This window comes from Alternaria incomplexa (genome assembly GCF_024043165.1).
Source record: "Alternaria incomplexa strain BMP 0042 chromosome Unknown scaffold_6, whole genome shotgun sequence".
Lineage (NCBI taxonomy): Eukaryota > Fungi > Ascomycota > Dothideomycetes > Pleosporales > Pleosporaceae > Alternaria > Alternaria incomplexa.
Genome location: NW_026249855.1, coordinates 364207 through 382752, shown reverse-complemented (window position 1 = coordinate 382752; position 18546 = coordinate 364207). Strand labels below are relative to the sequence as shown.

The 18546-nt window shown below is 51.8% G+C and overlaps 6 protein-coding genes across 6 annotated transcripts; 1 reads left to right on the top strand and 5 right to left on the bottom strand.

Moving 5' to 3' along the window:
- Positions 1-2412: 2412 nt before the first annotated feature.
- Positions 2413-3597, bottom strand: J4E90_004688 (uncharacterized protein; the record flags this gene model as incomplete). The annotated part of the gene is made up of 3 exons (XM_051434252.1): positions 2413-2564; positions 2624-3082; positions 3141-3597. The coding sequence occupies 3 exons, from the start codon at positions 3595-3597 to the stop codon at positions 2413-2415; spliced, it is 1068 nt and encodes a 355-aa protein (XP_051291508.1).
- Positions 3598-4452: 855 nt separating this feature from the next.
- J4E90_004687 (uncharacterized protein) lies at positions 4453-4788 on the bottom strand (the record flags this gene model as incomplete). The annotated part of the gene is made up of 1 exon (XM_051434251.1): positions 4453-4788. One exon carries the CDS (start codon positions 4786-4788, stop codon positions 4453-4455), a length of 336 nt encoding a protein of 111 aa, XP_051291507.1.
- A 487-nt stretch (positions 4789-5275) lies between these two features.
- On the bottom strand, positions 5276-7602 carry J4E90_004686 (uncharacterized protein; the record flags this gene model as incomplete). Its single annotated transcript, XM_051434250.1, has 3 exons — positions 5276-5482; positions 5534-7239; positions 7299-7602. The coding sequence occupies 3 exons, from the start codon at positions 7600-7602 to the stop codon at positions 5276-5278; spliced, it is 2217 nt and encodes a 738-aa protein (XP_051291506.1).
- Positions 7603-9998: 2396 nt separating this feature from the next.
- Positions 9999-10965, bottom strand: DPH5 (diphthine synthase; the record flags this gene model as incomplete). Its single annotated transcript, XM_051434249.1, has 3 exons — positions 9999-10599; positions 10647-10771; positions 10831-10965. The coding sequence occupies 3 exons, from the start codon at positions 10963-10965 to the stop codon at positions 9999-10001; spliced, it is 861 nt and encodes a 286-aa protein (XP_051291505.1).
- Positions 10966-11852: 887 nt separating this feature from the next.
- Positions 11853-12911, top strand: J4E90_004684 (uncharacterized protein; the record flags this gene model as incomplete). The annotated part of the gene is made up of 2 exons (XM_051434248.1): positions 11853-12857; positions 12906-12911. The coding sequence occupies 2 exons, from the start codon at positions 11853-11855 to the stop codon at positions 12909-12911; spliced, it is 1011 nt and encodes a 336-aa protein (XP_051291504.1).
- Positions 12912-13351: 440 nt separating this feature from the next.
- On the bottom strand, positions 13352-18376 carry J4E90_004683 (uncharacterized protein; the record flags this gene model as incomplete). Its single annotated transcript, XM_051434247.1, has 7 exons — positions 13352-13501; positions 13571-13721; positions 13822-14091; positions 15037-15295; positions 15347-16826; positions 16872-18269; positions 18323-18376. The coding sequence occupies 7 exons, from the start codon at positions 18374-18376 to the stop codon at positions 13352-13354; spliced, it is 3762 nt and encodes a 1253-aa protein (XP_051291503.1).
- Between the last annotated feature and the right edge of the window lie 170 nt (positions 18377-18546).

The window sequence follows — 18546 nt, the reverse complement described above, 5'->3', positions numbered from 1 at the left end:
TCTTGTTTCGGTTTTGGAGAACAAAGAATTGGAAGGTGGTATAGAAAGCAAGAAGGACCGGCGGAGGAGAGTGGTTTTATATGCGAATGCTGTCTCTCGAGGAGGGACATGTGTTGAAGCTGAAACTATTTCAGGCAGGGAAGGTTCTCAGCGACGGATGAAGTGCTATGTCTTCTGCAGAAGACATACGACTATTGCGATAATATCTTTGGGTAATGGTTCATAGCAAATGAACAATTGGGAACCGCGAGGCTGGGTCATCGAGCAGACAGATCTTGGTTTTGGAAGAAAGGATCTTAGTTCATGAAGTGCCGTATGATAACTTTTGCAGTGGAAGCTACCTGCATGGATAACTCGCCGATCTGTCTTTGGGAAGAGGAGAGAGGCCAACACATCAAAGCGCACCCAGACGTCTTTTAGAAAATAGATGGAGGAGGTGTGTTGGAGTGTCAGAGAAGGAGGGAGTGGTGTTTATATAGCCCGCTCCTCGCGAGTCTGCTCATCCATTAGCTCTTGGGCAATTTTGATGTTGAATTGAAGAACCAGTACGACCCGATCCCCATGTACACGCTCGCGGCTCGTTTTGATTTGCTACCCTTGTCTCGAAGACATAAAGTCGTCCACGAAATCTTTTTGGCACACCAGAACGCAAACATGAATCCACAGTCCCGGATTTTCGGATTCTGAAGATTGTTGAATGACTAGAAGATAGTTCAGAGAGGAACCAGGCAAGAAGCTCGAATATATCGTTGTTCACTTTTCAGCTGGGACATGAACGACACCATCTGCTGTTTTAGAAAAAGAGAGGACAGAAAGCCATGGCTTTGTGCAGCAAGACTTTTGGTGGATCTCGGAAAGTGTGTAGTGTGAATGAGACAGGACAGCGGGCGAGTATTTATGTTCAACTGTCCTCAGTTTCTAGACCGGCCAAAGAAGGCTACAGCCCCATCAGGTGTATCTTGCGAAGTTTCAATCTCCGCACTCAGAAACATGCAATTAGCGACTCTGTATCTTATTCCAAGTGCTTTTCCATCATGCGTTTCTGTTCATGTTGTTTGGAAGCGAGAGATGTAGGCGGAAGAAACTGAGGAAGAACACATCGTGGTCTCTGCGATTTGTTTTGATTTGCTTCTGGGTCGGTCCACGGAACTTGGGTATTTCGGTTTTGGAGAAGAGGAAGACAGGAGCACATGGCGCTGGGGCTAGCTTAATTTTGGTAAATGTGGAAAGTTGTGTGGAATGAAAAGCAGAGAGAGGAGTCGAAAGAGATAAGCATTTAAGCACTTCTTGCCAGGCTCGTGCACCGGCTCCTGGCTAAGATCGAGCATGGGTGATAGCATGACCCCGGGGCACACTTCTCATGTTGATGTTGCAGAGGTGGTTGTCTTTTGAGTACTTCCACAGCGAGGATCTCATGTAACGCCACAACCAATCTTTCGAAGCCATGAAAAGTTACTAAGTTGATTTTATTGCCGCAGAAACAATCTCTCCATGTCATTTCCACAGGCATTATTTTGGAGTGAGATACAAGAAGTACCTAGAAGAGAGTCGGAACCAAGAAGAGGGAGATAATATTGGGTTGTGCGAACTACTGCTCCGCTCATGACTGAGATTCTTCCTTCTTTTGAGAAGAAGAGCAAAACCAGCACATGTCACAATAGAATAAAGACTTTGGATATAATTTTTGGTCGTCGTTGTTGTAGATGACAAGTAGAGGATCAAGTGCAAAAGCCGTTTTATAGTTCATCGTGGTGACTACGGAGCGGACAAGAGACCAGACATTACGATCTCGACCGTGTCTTTTGGAAACATGCCAACGTTGCCTGTGTTTTTAATTAGAGAAGTGAGAGTGGTCTCTTCATGTATCTGTAGGATGTCTCTTTTTGGCGCAAACATGACCAATCCCTGGAATTCTTTTGAGCCCTGCTCAAGTCCAATTGGCAAGTGAGTCGGTAAATTTTGACGCGTGAAGCTCGCACACCGAAGAAGAGCAGCCCATAGAGTGTCTGCCTATAAGTTTTTGTTTTCGTGCAGACTTCAACATGAGATAATGAATCAGTGGTTTATAACCACAGTACTCCAAACTCAGGAACATATAAAGTGAAGTTTGCGTTTTGAAGTAGATATGAGGCCGTGCAAGCGAATTTTGGAAAAAGAGGAGACAGAAAGGCCAGACGCCATGGGTTACTCTCGCAAAAGTTTTTGGTGTTTGAGCAGAAAGTAAGTGAGTGAGGAGAAGAGAGAGGTACCATAGCAGAAGACTTTATAGTCGAAGGTGTGGGATCGGAGTCTTCAAAAACCGGCCCTGAACCGCCATGAGTGTATTTTGATGAACTTGGATGAGTAGCCTTCCACCTTACATCGCTTGTAACTTGGTAGATTTTGCGCCTCCCACCCATACGGCCAACGCCTTCAGTCAAACACCACGCCCATCCGTCCCTTGGCCTTATGCGCATTCATCAGCTCCACCATCTTCGGCACCTCCTCCAGCTTAAACGTCGTCATATGCGGCGTGATGTTGTGCTTCGCCGAGAACTCCACTGCCTCTCTCATATTGTAGCAAGCTGCACACAATAGTCAGTATCTCCACTTCATCGTTCACAAAAACGAAAAGTGAACTTACTCCCGTTACTCGACCCCTTAACCTGATATCTCCCCAACGCAATATCCAACCCATTAAACTCCAACGGCTGCTGCGGAATCCCCACCACCATAATAATCCCCTGCCCCGCCTTGACAATGGCGGGACAATCATCATAACTCTTCTTGCTCGCCGTGAAGTTCACAGCCGCGTGTACACCACCTTTTGTAAGCTCTACAATCTTCTTCTTCCAGTCCTTGTCGGCCATGGAGTTGAAAGTATAGTCCGCGCCGCAGATGCGCGCTTCTTCTATTGCGTCGTCGGTGATGTCGATGGCGATGACGTTGTGGCCCATGGCTTTGGCGTATTGAATGCCCATGTGGCCTAGGCCGCCGCATCCAATTACGGCGAGCCAGGAGCCGGCGGGTAGTTGGCAGTCTGCGATGCCGTGGTATGCTGTTACGCCTGCGCAGAAGAGGGGCGCTGAGGTCTTGGGGTCGACTGTTGAGATATGTTAGCCTGCGGCTAGTATTCTGGTTCTAGATCAGATATGGCTGACGGTTCTCAGGGAGGATGATCGCTTCCCTAGCATCTACGACCGCGTATTCGGCGAAATAGCCGTCGGCGCTGAACCCTTGTATCTTGGTCTCGCCTGTTGCGCACCACGCATTATGTACGTTCTTGCAGGCGTAGCATACGAAGCAGCAGTCGACTGCGCAGAGGAAGCCGACCGGGTCACCTTCTTTGAACGTTCGGGCTAACTCTCCCGAGCCGGTTGATACTACTCTGCCGGTTCCTTCGTGGCCGATGGTGACGGGGTTCTTGCCCAGAATCAGACCTTGGTCATTGGGCTCGAAGAGCATGGCATCCGTGTGGCAGAGGGATGCGCTACCCATCTTGACCAGAATCTCATGTTCGCGCGGCGTCGGGATGGGTATTTCGTTGAGGTGGAGCTTGTTGTCCCGCGCATCGTACTGTTGCGCACGCATGGTCTTCTTCTCTGGCATTGAACCCATGATGGGTGTAGTTAAGGTATGGAGGATATGCTGGGTATGTTTCGAGTGGAGTTGTGTGACGGGAGCGTGAATGTCACCTGCGCGTCAATGCTGAAGGGGAAAGAGCAAAGGGAAACCAGGCAATAGCGACGGAGAATAAATTGAGCAAAATTTCCGACACGTCGTGTAGTGGAGCCATGTAGATATATCTACCGCGTGCAACGGTCGGGAATGGTCTACCGCTGCATGACAGTGGAGTGAGGGTGATCATTCCCGATAGTCGAGGTGATAATAACCCCGCGGCGCAATGCGAACCCCGAGATGACATGCACCACGTACCAGATAGGTAAAGAAGAATCGTTGATGTATTAGTAGTATTATCTCGATCGGGCGTAACAAATAAAAAAATCTAAACTGGGTATACAAAAAGGGTATATGCTAACGAGATCGTAGAGCGAAGCGCAAGGCTTTTGGGCAACAAAGGGAACAAGAAAACGCGTATCAAAGATTGCTTCTTCCAGTGTAGGGCGCAAGGTGGAAGACAGCCCCGCACCTTCCCCCGTCACTCATGGCTCGGCAGGCCGGATCTAGACTCCGAGCTGCCTCCGAATCATGCGTGGGCCGGGGTGTGCACCGGCATTGCTTCCTTCCTGTCCCCAATCCGGTGGTATCGATGTTGTATCTCTTTTTCTTTCGTAACAATGGGTATCTTTTGGAAATTGTTTGTGGCGGGCAGGTGCGTATCCAATTTTTCGAGGCGACGTCGTGGGTAGGCGCTGCGAGGATCATGTCGCAGCAACCGCGCCTCTCCGCGAAGCCTTCAATGGCCATGCTGGGCCATTGTCGTGGAGGCGACGGGGCAGTCGATAGAGTGCGTTAGACACGCACCCAGGGTAGGAAGCGAGCCCAGGTGGCCTTCTTCTTCTGCACGGGCGGCTTCTTTTCAAGATTGGCCATGTAGAGCGCGTAGCTTCGCTCCATCTTCTCAAAGGCCTCTGCCTTGGCCTTTTCGCAATCAAGCGGGTCGTGTTCCCAGTCGGGGTTGCTTTCTTGCGTGTGGTCGCCGCGGTAGCGCGGAGAAACCGATGGCCAACCGAAGTCTCTGACGAGGAGTTCTGTGGGCGGAGGTGGCATCTCGAGCTTTTCATCAATAACGGAAAGGTTCGTTACGCTGTAGGAGGAGGAAGAGGAGGAGGTGGATGAGAGCGACATGATGGCGGGTGGTGAGAGTGAAGTGCGGATTGCGACGCGTAGGTGGGCAGTTGATGATGACGGCACGGGTGTGGTACGTGGACGACGCGAGAAAGAGGCCGACAAGAGAGCGAATGTAGAATTATAGAGAGTGAAGGAAGATATTATGGAGGTGCTATGTCATGGCCCGCTGGCGATGGGTTGGGGTGCGTTGTCCAGAGGTGCAAAGGGCAGGAAAGCCTTGAAAGTTGCGCGGCTCAGCCTGGGAGATTGCCCAGTCAGTGCACCAGGGGCGGTTGGTAGCCGGCGCCACACATTCCTTCCAAGAGTACGGCATCCTCTAGCTAGCGACATTAGATCGATTTCCGGCTGTGGAACGATGCAAGCCATGACGTGCTAGCTGCTGATCGTCCCTGTGCGTTAGATTAGCGCGCCCATCTAGAACATGCATGCACGTTTCAGCGTCTGGTTTGCATTGCCATCTATCGCTACCACCCTCTATGCCACTCTACTTGCGTCGCAAAGTCAACGTCTTGTCCAGGTTGAATGCCGCTGAAATCACCGCCAGGTGGCTGAACGCCTGTGGTGTGTTGCCCAACTGCTCCCCCGAGCGCGCAATCTCCTCTGAGAAGACGTGCAAATGATTTCCGAAACTTAGCATGTTTTCGAAGATAGTTACCGCCTGTAACAGGTACTTCTCGTTATACGCGCCAGCCTGTGATGTCAGTAAAAAGCAAAACTTTGGGTTGCAACGCAGACCGCTTACCCTTGTCAACGCCTCGACGAGCCAAAACGTGCACATGCTAAAAGCGCCTTCTTGCCCACCCACGCCATCGTCGCTCAGGGCGTGATTGTACCTGTACACCAAACCGGTACTCGTCAGCCCGCCCTTCTCAGGAGCCTTGAGTATGCGGTCGAGAGTCTTGAGGAAGCGCGGATCAGTCGGAGATATGAAGAAGACCAGAGGCGCAATCAAGACCGCCGAATCCAGGATATCATTCGACTCGTAGCTCTGGATGAAGCACTCCAAGTCGGTGTTGTAGCCCTTCTCCATGACTTCCTCGTAGATCTCATCGCGGACCCTGTACCACTCGGCTCGATGCGGACATGGGAAGCTCCTCTTGTCTGCCAGGCGCAATGCCCGATCCAGGGCTACCCACAGCATCATCTTGCTGTATACAAAGTTCTGCTTCTTACCGCGGACTTCCCAGATCGACATGTCGGGCTCTTTCCAGACAGTACATACGTAGTCCGCGATCTCTCGGACAAGGAGCCACTGATCATATGAGATGGGACGCGAGAACCTATTAACGAGGTAGATGCCATCCATCAATTCCCCGTAAATGTCAAGCTGTACATGGAAAGCCGCGCCATTGCCGATCCGGACCGGTTGGCTAGCCCTGTATCCCTCCAAGTGGGGTAGTTCGAGCTCTGGTATGTCTGTGCCGCCCCAGATGGTCATCATGATTGGCAAAGCTCCTTGCCGCGCTTTGGCCTCTTTGACACGTTGGAAGATGTAGCTTATGTAGGCTTCAGCTTCATGGCTAATACCCATCCGGAGAAAGGTGTAGATGGTGAACGACGCATCGCGCACCCAGGAGTAGCGGTAGTCCCAGTTTCGCGATCCACCAAAGTCCTCGGGCAGAGAGAAAGTCGGTGCAGCAACGATTGCTCCGCTTGGCTCGAAGGTCAGCATCTTGAGAATCAGCAGACTCCGCGTAACCACCTCTTCCCATCGGCCTTTATACTTGCTCTGCTCTATCCACCTGACCCAGTACATTTGGGTGTTGGTCTGCAGCTCTTGAACTTGTTCAGTCTCAATTACGTCTGGGCTGTGGTCTTCCGCGTCGCGCAGTATGAAGGATACGGCTTGACCTTCGTTTAAAGTGAAAGCGGCCGTGACACCATCGCCCAGGTCTTGTAGCTCCGGTGACTTCTCAAAAACCACTCTTGGGCAAACGCCGTCGGGTTCATCCCCACAATCGATCGTTGCGTTGAGCTCCAGGGAGAGGTCTTTTGATTTGAAGATGACACGTTGCAGGCAACGTCCTTGACCAGTCTTGCCCATATCGACAATCTCGGTCGTATGCTTGTCCTGCGCGTAGTTGAAAGCAGGGAAGACCTCGACGCACACGTCAACTTTGCCCCGCATACATTCTACCCGCCTGACTAGCCACTTCTTCAGATCGGGACGTTCTGGTACGCTTCCTGTATGGTTGCTCGCGAGTACGTTCGCGTGATACTTTTCGTCCCAGTTCTTGTCATTCGGTCTAGGAAAGAAGTCCACGACGTTCATGACACCCTCCTCCTTCAGGTAGCGTGTTTGGAGAATATTGCTCGCAGGTAGATACTGCTGTTTAGTCGTACATGTATCGTCGCCGATGGGCCCTATGCTGAAGTGACCGCCCTTTTCCTTGTCCAGAATGCGACAGAAGACAGACGGGGAGTCGAAGTAGGGCCAACACATGTAATCTGGAGTAGGCGTTCCAAGTCAGTATGTGTTTGACATACGGTTCGCAGAATTTACATACCGATTCCTCCGTCTGTTGCGACCATGGCGCATGTTCTCATATTTCCAATCAGCCCATAGTCTTCTATGGGCATGTAGCCGTTTACCGAGCGTCTTGAGCTGGAGGTCTGCGGTCTTGATGCGACCCTCTTCATCTTTGGATTCTGCATGTTCTCTTCCTTGCGACTGTGTTGTCGGTATAGTTCAGTACCGCTATCTTTATCCAACGGTAAAGACGGGCGAGTGGACGTTGTATTGATGACATCCTGAAGTAGCCTCTTTCCGGGCGAGCCGGAATCTGCTGTGGTGCCGGTAGGTTTGGACATTGTCAGTGCGCTAGTCCGGAATGATTGGATCTTTGTGAGGACTGCTGCAAGCGGAAGAATGGAAGCGGGCCGATCAGATTGTACAGATCATCGTGATGCTTTGTGGTTGCCTCGGCCGATGAATGACTGTGCTGTGACGTCAGACGCTCTTACCTGTCAATGGCTCGACCTCGCAACTTCTACCTTCACCCGGGCAGATGCCCAGGCAGCTACCATCTGCATCAACTCCGCCCATCGTACAGTGTTTAAATGATGCTCGTGGAGACATTCTCAGACCTACATGTCGCTTAGTATCAGGCTAAGGGTCGCAGTAGCGCTACGGTTAGCCTTCTAGCCTGCCCAGGTGCCGACACTACTCTAAATCTCCAACTATTATTTCGTCGCTCAAAGCTTGGGCATCATATTTGAATCGGACATCACCGGTGCCGTTCGACGGGCGACGTCTTGTACGATGTACTTATGGATTTTTGGTTGCGCGATCAGCATTGCAAGACAGCATAACTGCAAGACCACCACTGTCTGGTATTGGGAGGGAGCAGGTTTTCCGACCCAAAAATCTAGTTTCTGATAGATATCGTTCAAAATGCAGAAGTTGTAGGTGGTTCATCGCTATCTAGATCCACTAACGCAGTACCAAGGTACCAATAGAGGGCAGCCGAAGGACGGCCACTCAGCCATATAAGTAAAGTGCAGGGCGATATAGAAATACAGTGCACGCGTCTAAAGACATCGCATCATCGAACATCTCAATATCTCCATGTCCCAAAAGATCGACTTCTCGACCCAACGCAATTATACCCACCACTCCGAACCGCTGCAAAGACATCATGGATCCAAACCAACCTTCCCCGGATGGCACTTGCCATTTCTTCCGACTCCCTGCCGAGCTCAGAAATATAGTCTACGAGTACACTCTCACAAACCCAAAAGGTGTGCTATGTCGCGAAGAACCACCCAACAACTCCAGAATATTCCGCTTCTACGCGGTCCCTGTCATGGAAAAGAGACCTTCCAAAAAAGAACGCGAGCAAGATTGGTATGCAGCACAGCTCGAAAAAGGCCTCGAAACCGCCATGGAGATCAACCAGCTCAGACATGTTTGCCGGCAACTGGAAGAAGAGACCAAGAACATCGTTGTATGTCGCAATGATCTAGTGTTTGCATGCGGTCCACTTGACCTATTGAACTTCCTCGAAGAAGTTCCCATGACCCTGCATAGTTATCTCCGAGAGATGACCGTATGGGAACACCGTCCCCTCCTTGTACGCGAGTTCATTGCAGACAAACGTTGGCGTTTGATCGCTCGTATCTGCGAAGAATATTACGCCTTTACCATCCGGATGATCTGGCCTTCGCTTATGGAGAAGAAAAGTATACATACTTGTAGCTGTTGGATCATACGCAAGATCGTGGCACTTGCGGTTCATGCCCGAAAAGATAGGACTCTTATCAGTAAGATGAGCGATGTTGGATGGTGGCGGAACATACTATTAAGAACAACGGCGCTCGCGCATGTAGACCCAAAAATAGTCATACAAGGAGACTGGAAGTGGTCTGGAAGTATCAGAATGTTCCCTTCACACGAGCCATTTCCGGAGCATCGGTTCAGGCTGTGCTTGGGCCTTCACCCGTTACAAGAGCAGGAGTTGGAAAAGTGTATCGCAACGATGAAGAGAGTCTTTGAAGATGGGATATAGATACAAAGACGATACCATGCCGAATACATGGAGAACTGAAATGGCGGAAAGGGAAGAAGACAACACATGTATACGACATGTGGTCAGGATTCGCGAGCGAACAGCGCAAACATGGACAGAATACAGGATCGAGTAGAGGCAACTATGGCTATGCACACAATGTCCAGCTTCGCCTGTTAGTCTCAGTATCATACACACTGATTCTCTCAACTTCCGTTGGAATGATCTGCCAACACATCGTATACGTCTACAAACCACTCGCATACGAGAACTGCACACATCCAACCACCTCGCAGCGCCACTTTCCTCTCTCAATTCCCTATCATCACCAAAACCCTCCTAAGAAAGACACCCCCAACAAACAAAATGTGCACATCATTCCACACCTACTACCTTATCCGTAGACGAGAAGCCTACGGCCCTGGCCCCAACAAAGACATACCCTGCGTAGACGAAGACTTCCATCAATGCCAAAAAGCCAAAGATAGCGGTCAGAACTGCACCGAGCCTGTCGTGATACCTGTGGTACGCGGGATACCGAGGCATATAGTGATGAAGAAGGGGGATAGGCCTACTGTGTGGAGCAGTGCGGGTTGTAATGTTATGTGAGAGGTGCGATGTCATGCATTCAGGGGGTCGTTCGTATGAAATATTTGATATGAGGCCACCTTCTAAAATACCAACAACACATAGGTCTACTCATTGCTTGCCTTCATAGTCCCTCTTCCACACCTCCCTAAAGCTCTCCTTATTCACAGCGAACTCCTCGAGGAAGTCCCTCTCGAGATCGTGCGTCCGACGACCCAGCAGCACCAGACTGTGCAGCGGCTTCCCCAGATCCGCCTCACACAGCTGTGCCAATGTGCCAGCAACAATCCTCTCATCCTCAGCACCAACCCGCGCAACACCCACAGCCAGACTCTCCTTGGTGTAAGCACCCTCCTGCTTGACATCCTCCTCAATCTCCAGCATCTGCTGCGCGCACTGCGCAACAGTCATGTACCGCGGCGGCTCGTAGATCTTGCGTCCGCGCGCCATGTTCTCCAGACTCTGCTCCTTGACCTTGATGTCGAGGAGGACGAGCGTGTGTAGGCCGATGGAGACGTTCTCCTTGATGCGGTCGTAGAAGGAGGCGGGCTTCCAGTTGTCAAGGAAGAAGACCATAGAGACTGTTTGCCCAAAGTTGTAGAGTTGCAGACCGGTCGTACCAATCGAGGTCAGGATGCTGGCGTTGGGGATGGAGCGGGTGGGGATAGAGAGTTCGCGAGCGCGGAGGACGAGGTCGGTATGTGTGGTCGCTCTGTTCGGTATTAGATGGTTGAAATATATACTTATAGCGGAGCATACCCGAATGGATCGCCTACGACGAGGAATGCGACGTCGACTTTATCAGCATCTTTGAGGATATCGTCGCTGGACGACTCGACCATTTCGCGGTCGGCTACGATGACTTCGCGGCCATAGAAAGCTTCCTACTGCCGTGATAATTAGTTTCCCAGTGCCTCTCCCATCAATCGCATCTTCGACTCACAAGCACATCCTTCTCCACCAGCAGCACCGCCGTGTACGCCTCGAGGTAGACGCGCTCCGCCTTCTTCACGATATCCAAGCCCTTGACAGTGATGTCCTTTTCGTCCGCCAAGCCGAGACCCACGAGATACAGCATGATGGGCAGTTGTGACGCGTGGGGTGAGAGTCGTGGTGGGGTTGTTCGCCAAATTGACAAAAAGTTAGGCGGGGCTGATGATTTGCATGTGGTAGGGCTGAGCGTGCCCGGGCCAACCCGTGCTGTCGCATCAGGCATCGCCTGAAATCGCGCTAGTAGACCGCAAACCGCGTCCCATCCCCGGACTCCATTCACATTCCTCGCCGCGCCCCACGCCTCTTGTGTTCGACTTTCTGTTTTGTATAGCTGTAAGAAGTTGGCGACGCGCTTTGTATGATTATAGGAGCCTTTGGGCGACCGAGTAAGACACCATGTCGGACAAGGATAAGATGGCCAAGTATCGGACGGAGATCCAACAGGTTAGTCAATTGCATCTTCTTCTTGCGCTCTTTTCACGATATCTCTTTGACACTCCAAATAAGAAAGAGATGGACTTCTGAAAGTTAGGGTTGAACTACGCTGCTTCAACATCGTCGGCCGTAACATCCTTCCCGGTACATGAAGGACGCTGTCATGCGCGCCTACCCAAGCATCAACACAATTTCACCTTTCGATCAAGTCATTTGAAACCCTTGGAAATTCCTTCCTACATCACGCCAACGTTTACACATCGTATATGGGTTGTGGTTCTTTTTCATTCGCAGTCACATCACAGACGGACAGCCAACATGGCCCCAACTCTACTTCACCTACAATCATCTCATCTCCCACCCCATCCCGTCTTGCAAAGATCCAAGCGAGCCTCCAAAAAAGCTCACCCACAAGATGCCCCCAGCACTTGTACCACCCACACATTTCCTTGACTCACATCCCTCCCCCCAACTGTACCGCAGGAGGCCACCACCATGGCCTCCTCCATATCTTCCCCTGCACTTTCTTCGCCCCCAATGTCTCTGCCCGCATCTCCAGAAGCTCTGGTCTCATTCGACGTTAACTTCGACATCGGCCTGAATCTAACGATCCCACAGATGATGTTCGTCTCCGGCGAAACCGGCGAACCATCACCCGAAACAACCACGTTGATCGAATCAATCGTCCAAGACCAAGTCCAGCACATGCTACGAGAATGCACAGCCCTAGCCACACGCCGCGGCAGCAAATCCATATCCACAGACGACCTCTTCATGCTAATCCGGCACGACCGGGCCAAAATCTCTCGCCTTCGGCACTTCCTGCAATGGAAAGACGTGCGCCGCTCCGTCAAAGACTCAGACGACAAAGGCGGCGACGGCGGCGCAGACGTCGGAGCCGGAGATGCAGACATAGCTGCCGGCGTGGTAGGAGCAGGAGGCCCCGGCGCCGCCCCCGTCGACGCCTCGAAGAAAGCCAAGCGCGCGAAAGTTGATTTAGTCTGGGATGTGCATTCCTTCTTCACTGAATTCCCACCGCAAAAAGACGATGTCGAAGACGAGGAAGAAGAGGAAATGAACTACGCTACCCTCCAACGCCTCAAGAACGCAGACGAACGTACCAAGGACATGACGAGGGAGGAATATGTCCATTGGTCTGACTGCCGCCAAGCATCCTTCACCTACCGCAAAGGCAAGCGTTTCAAAGAATGGGCTGGGTTCGGCCTCATTACTGATTCCAAGCCTTCTGACGATATCATCGATATCCTTGGTTTCTTGACTTTTGAGATTGTGCAGACGCTTACGGAAGAGGCGCTCAAGGTCAAGGATGCGGAAGATCTCTATAAGAAGAATCATGGCGGTGAGCAGAATAGGCTTAAGAGGAAGAGGGAGCGTGGTCTGTTTGATCCGCCGGAGGAGGCGAGAGAGCCTGTGCAGCCGAGTCATGTGCAGGAGGGTTATAGGAGGCTGCAGAGGGGGAACAACAAGGCGAAGGCTATGCTCAACTTTACGAGGAACGTGCATAGGGCTGCACTCAAGCTGGTGAGTAATAACATGCGATGGGTGAGAACATGTACTGATGACACCTAGATCTAAAGGCATGGTCATGCGACCAAGGTTGGCTCAGCACGAGGTGTTTGGATAAGGCGCTTTGGTTGTTTGATACCCTAAGCAGGTAACAGGGTGTATGGCGTCCGTGTCATGGGAATTGGGTAAACCGGGGTACTTTCAGGAATGCGAATAAGAACCATTCGAGCAAGCATCACGCAATCATATCCACAGACAATGCATGAAAGCAGACCAACTCCAAGTTTGACTACTGGTTTCTAATTCCGATGCGCATATCCTTTTTGGTACACTCATAGCATCGGTGATCAGAGTGAGGGCAGCCTTGTCGGTCGAGTATGCATGGAGAGAAGAGTCCTTCACAGACGTAACATGAAACATGACCGCATATGCCCAGATAAAAAGGAGATTGACGCCCTCCTTTAACCTTGAAAAGACCCACGCCAGGTGTTCATCATGATATCCCGTGTTTACTCCGCATCGTCGCCAAACTGAGCTTGACGCTTCTGCTGGACACGCTCCTGCCTCCTCTCCCTCGCCGCCTTGGTCTTCGCGCGCTTGGCGTCCATCTCTTCCTGGATAGCCCTCTCGCGGGCCTTCTCAGCCTTGGCCTTGTGGATCTACGATGCATGTCAGTAGCCGAGCATGGAGCGGGGGTTGACATAGTCATGATGTCATGGCGGACGTACGTGTTCAACGAGAGCACGCTTGTGCTTGAAGGTGTTACCCTTGGACAGGTGGTAGAGCTCGTGGTAGAGGTGCTTGTCGATCTTTCCGGCGGCACGGTACTTGACGAGGAGACGGCGGAGGACACGGAGACGGCGCATCCAGACGATTTGGCTATAGACATCCGCATCAGCAAACAGTCTCCTTCATCCTTCACTCCCTGCAATGAAGCTCCCTCGAGTCCATTGCTGGGAGCGGCATCGTGATTGCGTACCTTGGCATACGAGCGTCCTTGGTACCCTTCCTCTTACCGAAACCACGGTGTCGGCCAATTCGTCGAGCGGCGGTCAGCTCCCGGGCGCGGGCACGCGAGTGCATGGTGACGGGCTTGCGGATGATGAGGCCATCCTGGACGAGCTTGCGGACGGTCTGGCGGGAGTTGGCGTTGGCGATTTCGCTGGTCTCGTTGGGGTCGAGCCAGATCTTGCGCTTTCCGCAACCGACCACGGAGGCCGCGAGGCGCTTCTGAGTGCGGAGGTTGACCCTGCGAAACACACTCCGTCAGTATTTTGATCAATTGTACGGTCGTGGACGATGGAAAGTGCTATCGTGAAAAGAGGGGTTCGCCACGTCTCGGGCGCCTGCTGAGCAGCACTGCGAGTCGGCGACGTGGTTGCGGGTGCGGAAGTGCTCTTCGAAGCAATGCTGAGGGTATGCAATCGGTATTCCTTACATTTTGACGGGTTGGTTGTCCTGGAGGTTAGTATCGAGAGTCGCGGCAAGACGTTCGCAGAATATTGAGGATCCGACCTGGGCAGGTGCGCGTGATCGCTTAGAACGCCAAGCTCGTCACGTGCCTGCCACTAGTCGTTTTACGATCCCAACCCCAGACACCAACAACACCATCAATGCACCCGCCAAAACAAACACTACCGCTAATGCGTTACGATAGTCCTAAAGTATCGCGTATGAGCTTTCTGTCTGATCACAGAGTGCGACCGTGGCCTTCGTATCGCGAACTTCACCGCCAAAGTTCGAAGTCCCATGATCAGCTGTGTGGCAACGTTTCGCGACCACTAGATGCGTAAATTAGGCACAATTACTGCGTGAGTCAACGCCAGATGGCCCCAAAGCTTATTCGTATGAGTAAATCGACGGTGTCGCAGCTCATTGCTGGACACTTCTTGCCGATGTGGTAACCTTGAGAAGCCCATCACGCGACAACACGCATACAACGACATTGGCATCGACGATGGATGACGCATCGAGATCATCGACGCCTAGGCCATCGTGCAACGAGGTGTGCCGCATCTATCATGGTGACTCATTTAGGATCATCACAAGCGACCTACTGCACCTACGTTATTACCGCGGAGACTAAGGGTGGCAATCACCACACCCATCACACACGTCAAGGAGCGTATGCTGTTTCAAACAGAGAACATAAACAGATCGCGAGGAGCAGCGTTTATGTGCATTGCATATCTACTGTAACTTCAAGTCCTCCTCACTCAACACACCATACAGCTTCTCAATCTCCTGTCCAATGATGTTGAGATCATGCGCGAGCTGCCCAGTCACCAACGCGTACGCGTACAGCAACTCGTAATCTTCATCATTGGCAATGACCTTTCCCAGTCCACTCTGTCGGAACTCAAAGACCTTTGCTAGTAGACGATCTCGCGTGTGTTCGATATTAGGCAAGACGTCGTTGAGCGGGTATGCCAACTTCATTGAGGAGGCCATGACTGTGTACTGTTAGCCGGTGCTCTTAAGAAAGCTTGTTAGGTGTGACTCACCAGAGAAGAGATGACTGATGCGCCAACTCAGGTCCGTCCACTCTTTCTTGGTATACCTCAAGACCTCCTTCTCGCCTTCTGAGGCCTTCACATCTTTGAGTATGACGACGTTCATAGCATGGAAACTATCCAAGATACGGCTGGTCGCGCCTAGAATGACTTTGAAGCTCTTGTCTGGGAACGGGCCCTTGAGCTCGAACTCTGCGGCAGCTGATGCTCGCAGCGTGTCCAGATGAGACAGATATCGACGAAGTTCTAGTTCTTCGCGTTCGGACATGTACGTGTACGTCCGGCTTGTGCGTTCGTTGGCTTCGAGTAGGGTCTTCAGAGGCCCACGTTTCCAGATCAACCCCATCTTGAGCCATAATAGAGACGTGCCCTTCTTGACTTTGCGGCGCGCAGAGATAGGCCAGATGACTCTCGTCACTATGATACCCCATATGCATCCAACCATCACCGCAACCACACGGTGGAGTACAATCTCCCAGATCTCGGGTGAGATACCACCCTCATCGTCATCGTCGTCATCGTCTTTGACGGAGAGCGAGTATGCGTAAAGTGCAGAGAGATTGTAGGTCAGCAGGATGAAGCGACCCATAGGCCCCTTGCCCTTTCCAACGATGATGTAGAAGCAGAACAGGGAGATGATCCAGCCGAAGAAACCCAAGACGAAGGCATGCTCGTCAGCGGCTATCCATGCGGCGATTGCCAGTATTGCTCCGAGACATGTACCAGCAAAACGTTGGAAACCAGTAGTATTGGAGGCACCGATGGTCATCGAGCACACCAACATGTATGACAACAAGCCCCACTCGCCACGCCAGTGACCGTAGAACCCTCGAGTCGACTGGATGAAGGACCACATGGCGTAGAGGACTGCGCCAATGCCAACCTTGACAGCGTATTTGAGGTCGTCTCTTCTAAATACGGCCAATGATGTCCAGATACGGTATGAAAGTGGCTGCTCATTTTCTGGCTTGTAAGGGTCTCCACGGGTCGACTTCCGGTAGATGGGGTTGTGGATCTCACGCGAGCCTCCTGGTGTGTGGGCCTCTGTCTCATCAATAAGATAGGCATCCTCAGGACTGTCTCCCGCCTTATCCTTCTTGCGCCCACGTTGCCAGAATTTCAGCCAGCTGTAGGTTCTTTGCCGCGGGTAGCGATTGACATTAGCTTTCAGCTCTTCGAGGATGTCAAGGAACGACACCATGTCTTCAGCGAAGTCTAGAAGCGACGAACTAAAGTATCCACAGCTTGCGGCCACCTCCTCAAAGTCTGCTGCAATCGCTGCAGAGCTGGTCCTCGTTGGTATCTTGTTCTTGTAGACAGCCGAGAGGGCTTCCCGACGTGCATCTGAGAAGAGGGCCTTGGCATCGACTAGACTGTGGCGAAAATGCTCGTTGATAGCCATGTTGTACTCGGGCCCAGGTCCAAAAGGCAGTTCAGAAAGAACCTCGCGTAGTGTGTATGCTAAAGATTTCTACTGGTGTTAGCACAGTTCGCAGACCGCGACTCTTAGACGTACCATTGGTGGTCCCAAGCTAGCAATGAACACCGAGAACATGTCAGCAGGCGTAAGATCTGACTTCAGAAGGGTCGCAACTTGGTCAGACTTCTTCTTGGCCGGAGTGGACTCATCATCGGATCCAGCTGCTGAGGGATATGCAGATGCTTGAGAACTTTCTGGCAACTCGTCGATAGACGCAAGAATGCTGGTTCGCCTCTCCGTATGGCTGAGACTGGGAGACATTTGCGGAGGACTGAAGGACATTGTATGGTCGGAAAATATCGACGAGTTCACCGTTCCATTAGCGGGTATAGATTGCTGGGACGTTCCGCTGGCGCTGGGCTCGGTCTCCGATTGTGCCAACAGTGTAAATTGGGTTTCAGCAGCGCTTCGCAGCCCACCACAGCTCTGCATGAGCTTTTCTAGACATTTGACCAATTTTGCGTGAATCCTGTACTCTTCCTCGGTACCCAACGCGTAATGCTCAAACTTGGCTTCTCCCAGGTTCTTTACAAGTGTTTTGTATGTTGACTGGCTCTTTTTGGATGCTTCAACATATGATTCGCTCTTGAGGTCTGATTCGGCACCGGAAAGGAAGCTAAGGGTGATGTTGTTGAGCATCTCTGCCATGGCATCGGTAGACTGGATGAAAGTATCGCGGAATTCGTTGCGCGCCGACTTTGGTTGTACGAGGAGCGATACGAGTGCTGAGGCGGAACAGCCCATGATGATCATCTTCAGAACCTGCCAGACTTTGACGTAGGAAAACTTGGCTGCCTGAACAGCTCCCTCCTTGGTCAAGATTGTGATGAGAGCGAGCGATGTCAGTGAGCAAGCCACGTTGACTAGTGGATTTCCAAGCTTCTGTTTTGTCCATCCAACAAGCCCTAAACCTCCTCCACAGAATACAATGAGCACTATCACATGCCCAAGGACTAGTAGATCGTGGTTTCCAAAGTAAGCGGACACGGCCATGCTGGAGAAGGATACGAAAGCGGCGTATAGAAAGGCGGCGAAAGCCAAGATGACAGCCTCCAGCATGCTACCGGCCGAGCGAGCTGGGTGGAAGTACACAGTGATAGTCGCGACTATGTGTTTTCCATCGTTCTTGCCCAGTAATCCTGCGATTGCTGGTACGAACGTCGCCAACGATCCGAGGACATAGGCTAATGAGCACTTCATAATGCCAATCCCAATAGGACTCGTCGCGTAGGCGTAGCCTTGTCGACATTTGTTCGTAAGCACAACCTTCGCAAACTCGACTCTTCCCATCTCCCGGTGTCTCTCAGCATCGTATTGGCCGGGCGCAAGGAGGAATTCGGAGGATTCGGTCGGTCGGTGTTGGGATCTTCGTAGGGTGAAGGATCTCTTGATGCGCTCGCCGGTTTTGGGCTGCACCATAGTCGCGCTGCGTAGCTATAGGGCATGGTCAGCGCATTGTCTACATGGTCTCTGGAGACGCGACTTACGCTGGGCCGCAGGAAGCGGCGCTCAGCCGGTGTTTGCGGAGCATCGTTAGCCATCGGGGAGGTCGTAGACCGTATACTCTAATCGGGTTCTAGGACATGGCGACTGAAGTAGCTGTGAGAGGTGCGCCGTCCAAGCGCGTCTTGGTGATTGTTGGTCGTGAACCCTGCAGATGCCCAGATCGATGGCACTGGCGCTAACGCCACAGCCACCCACGTAGCACCAT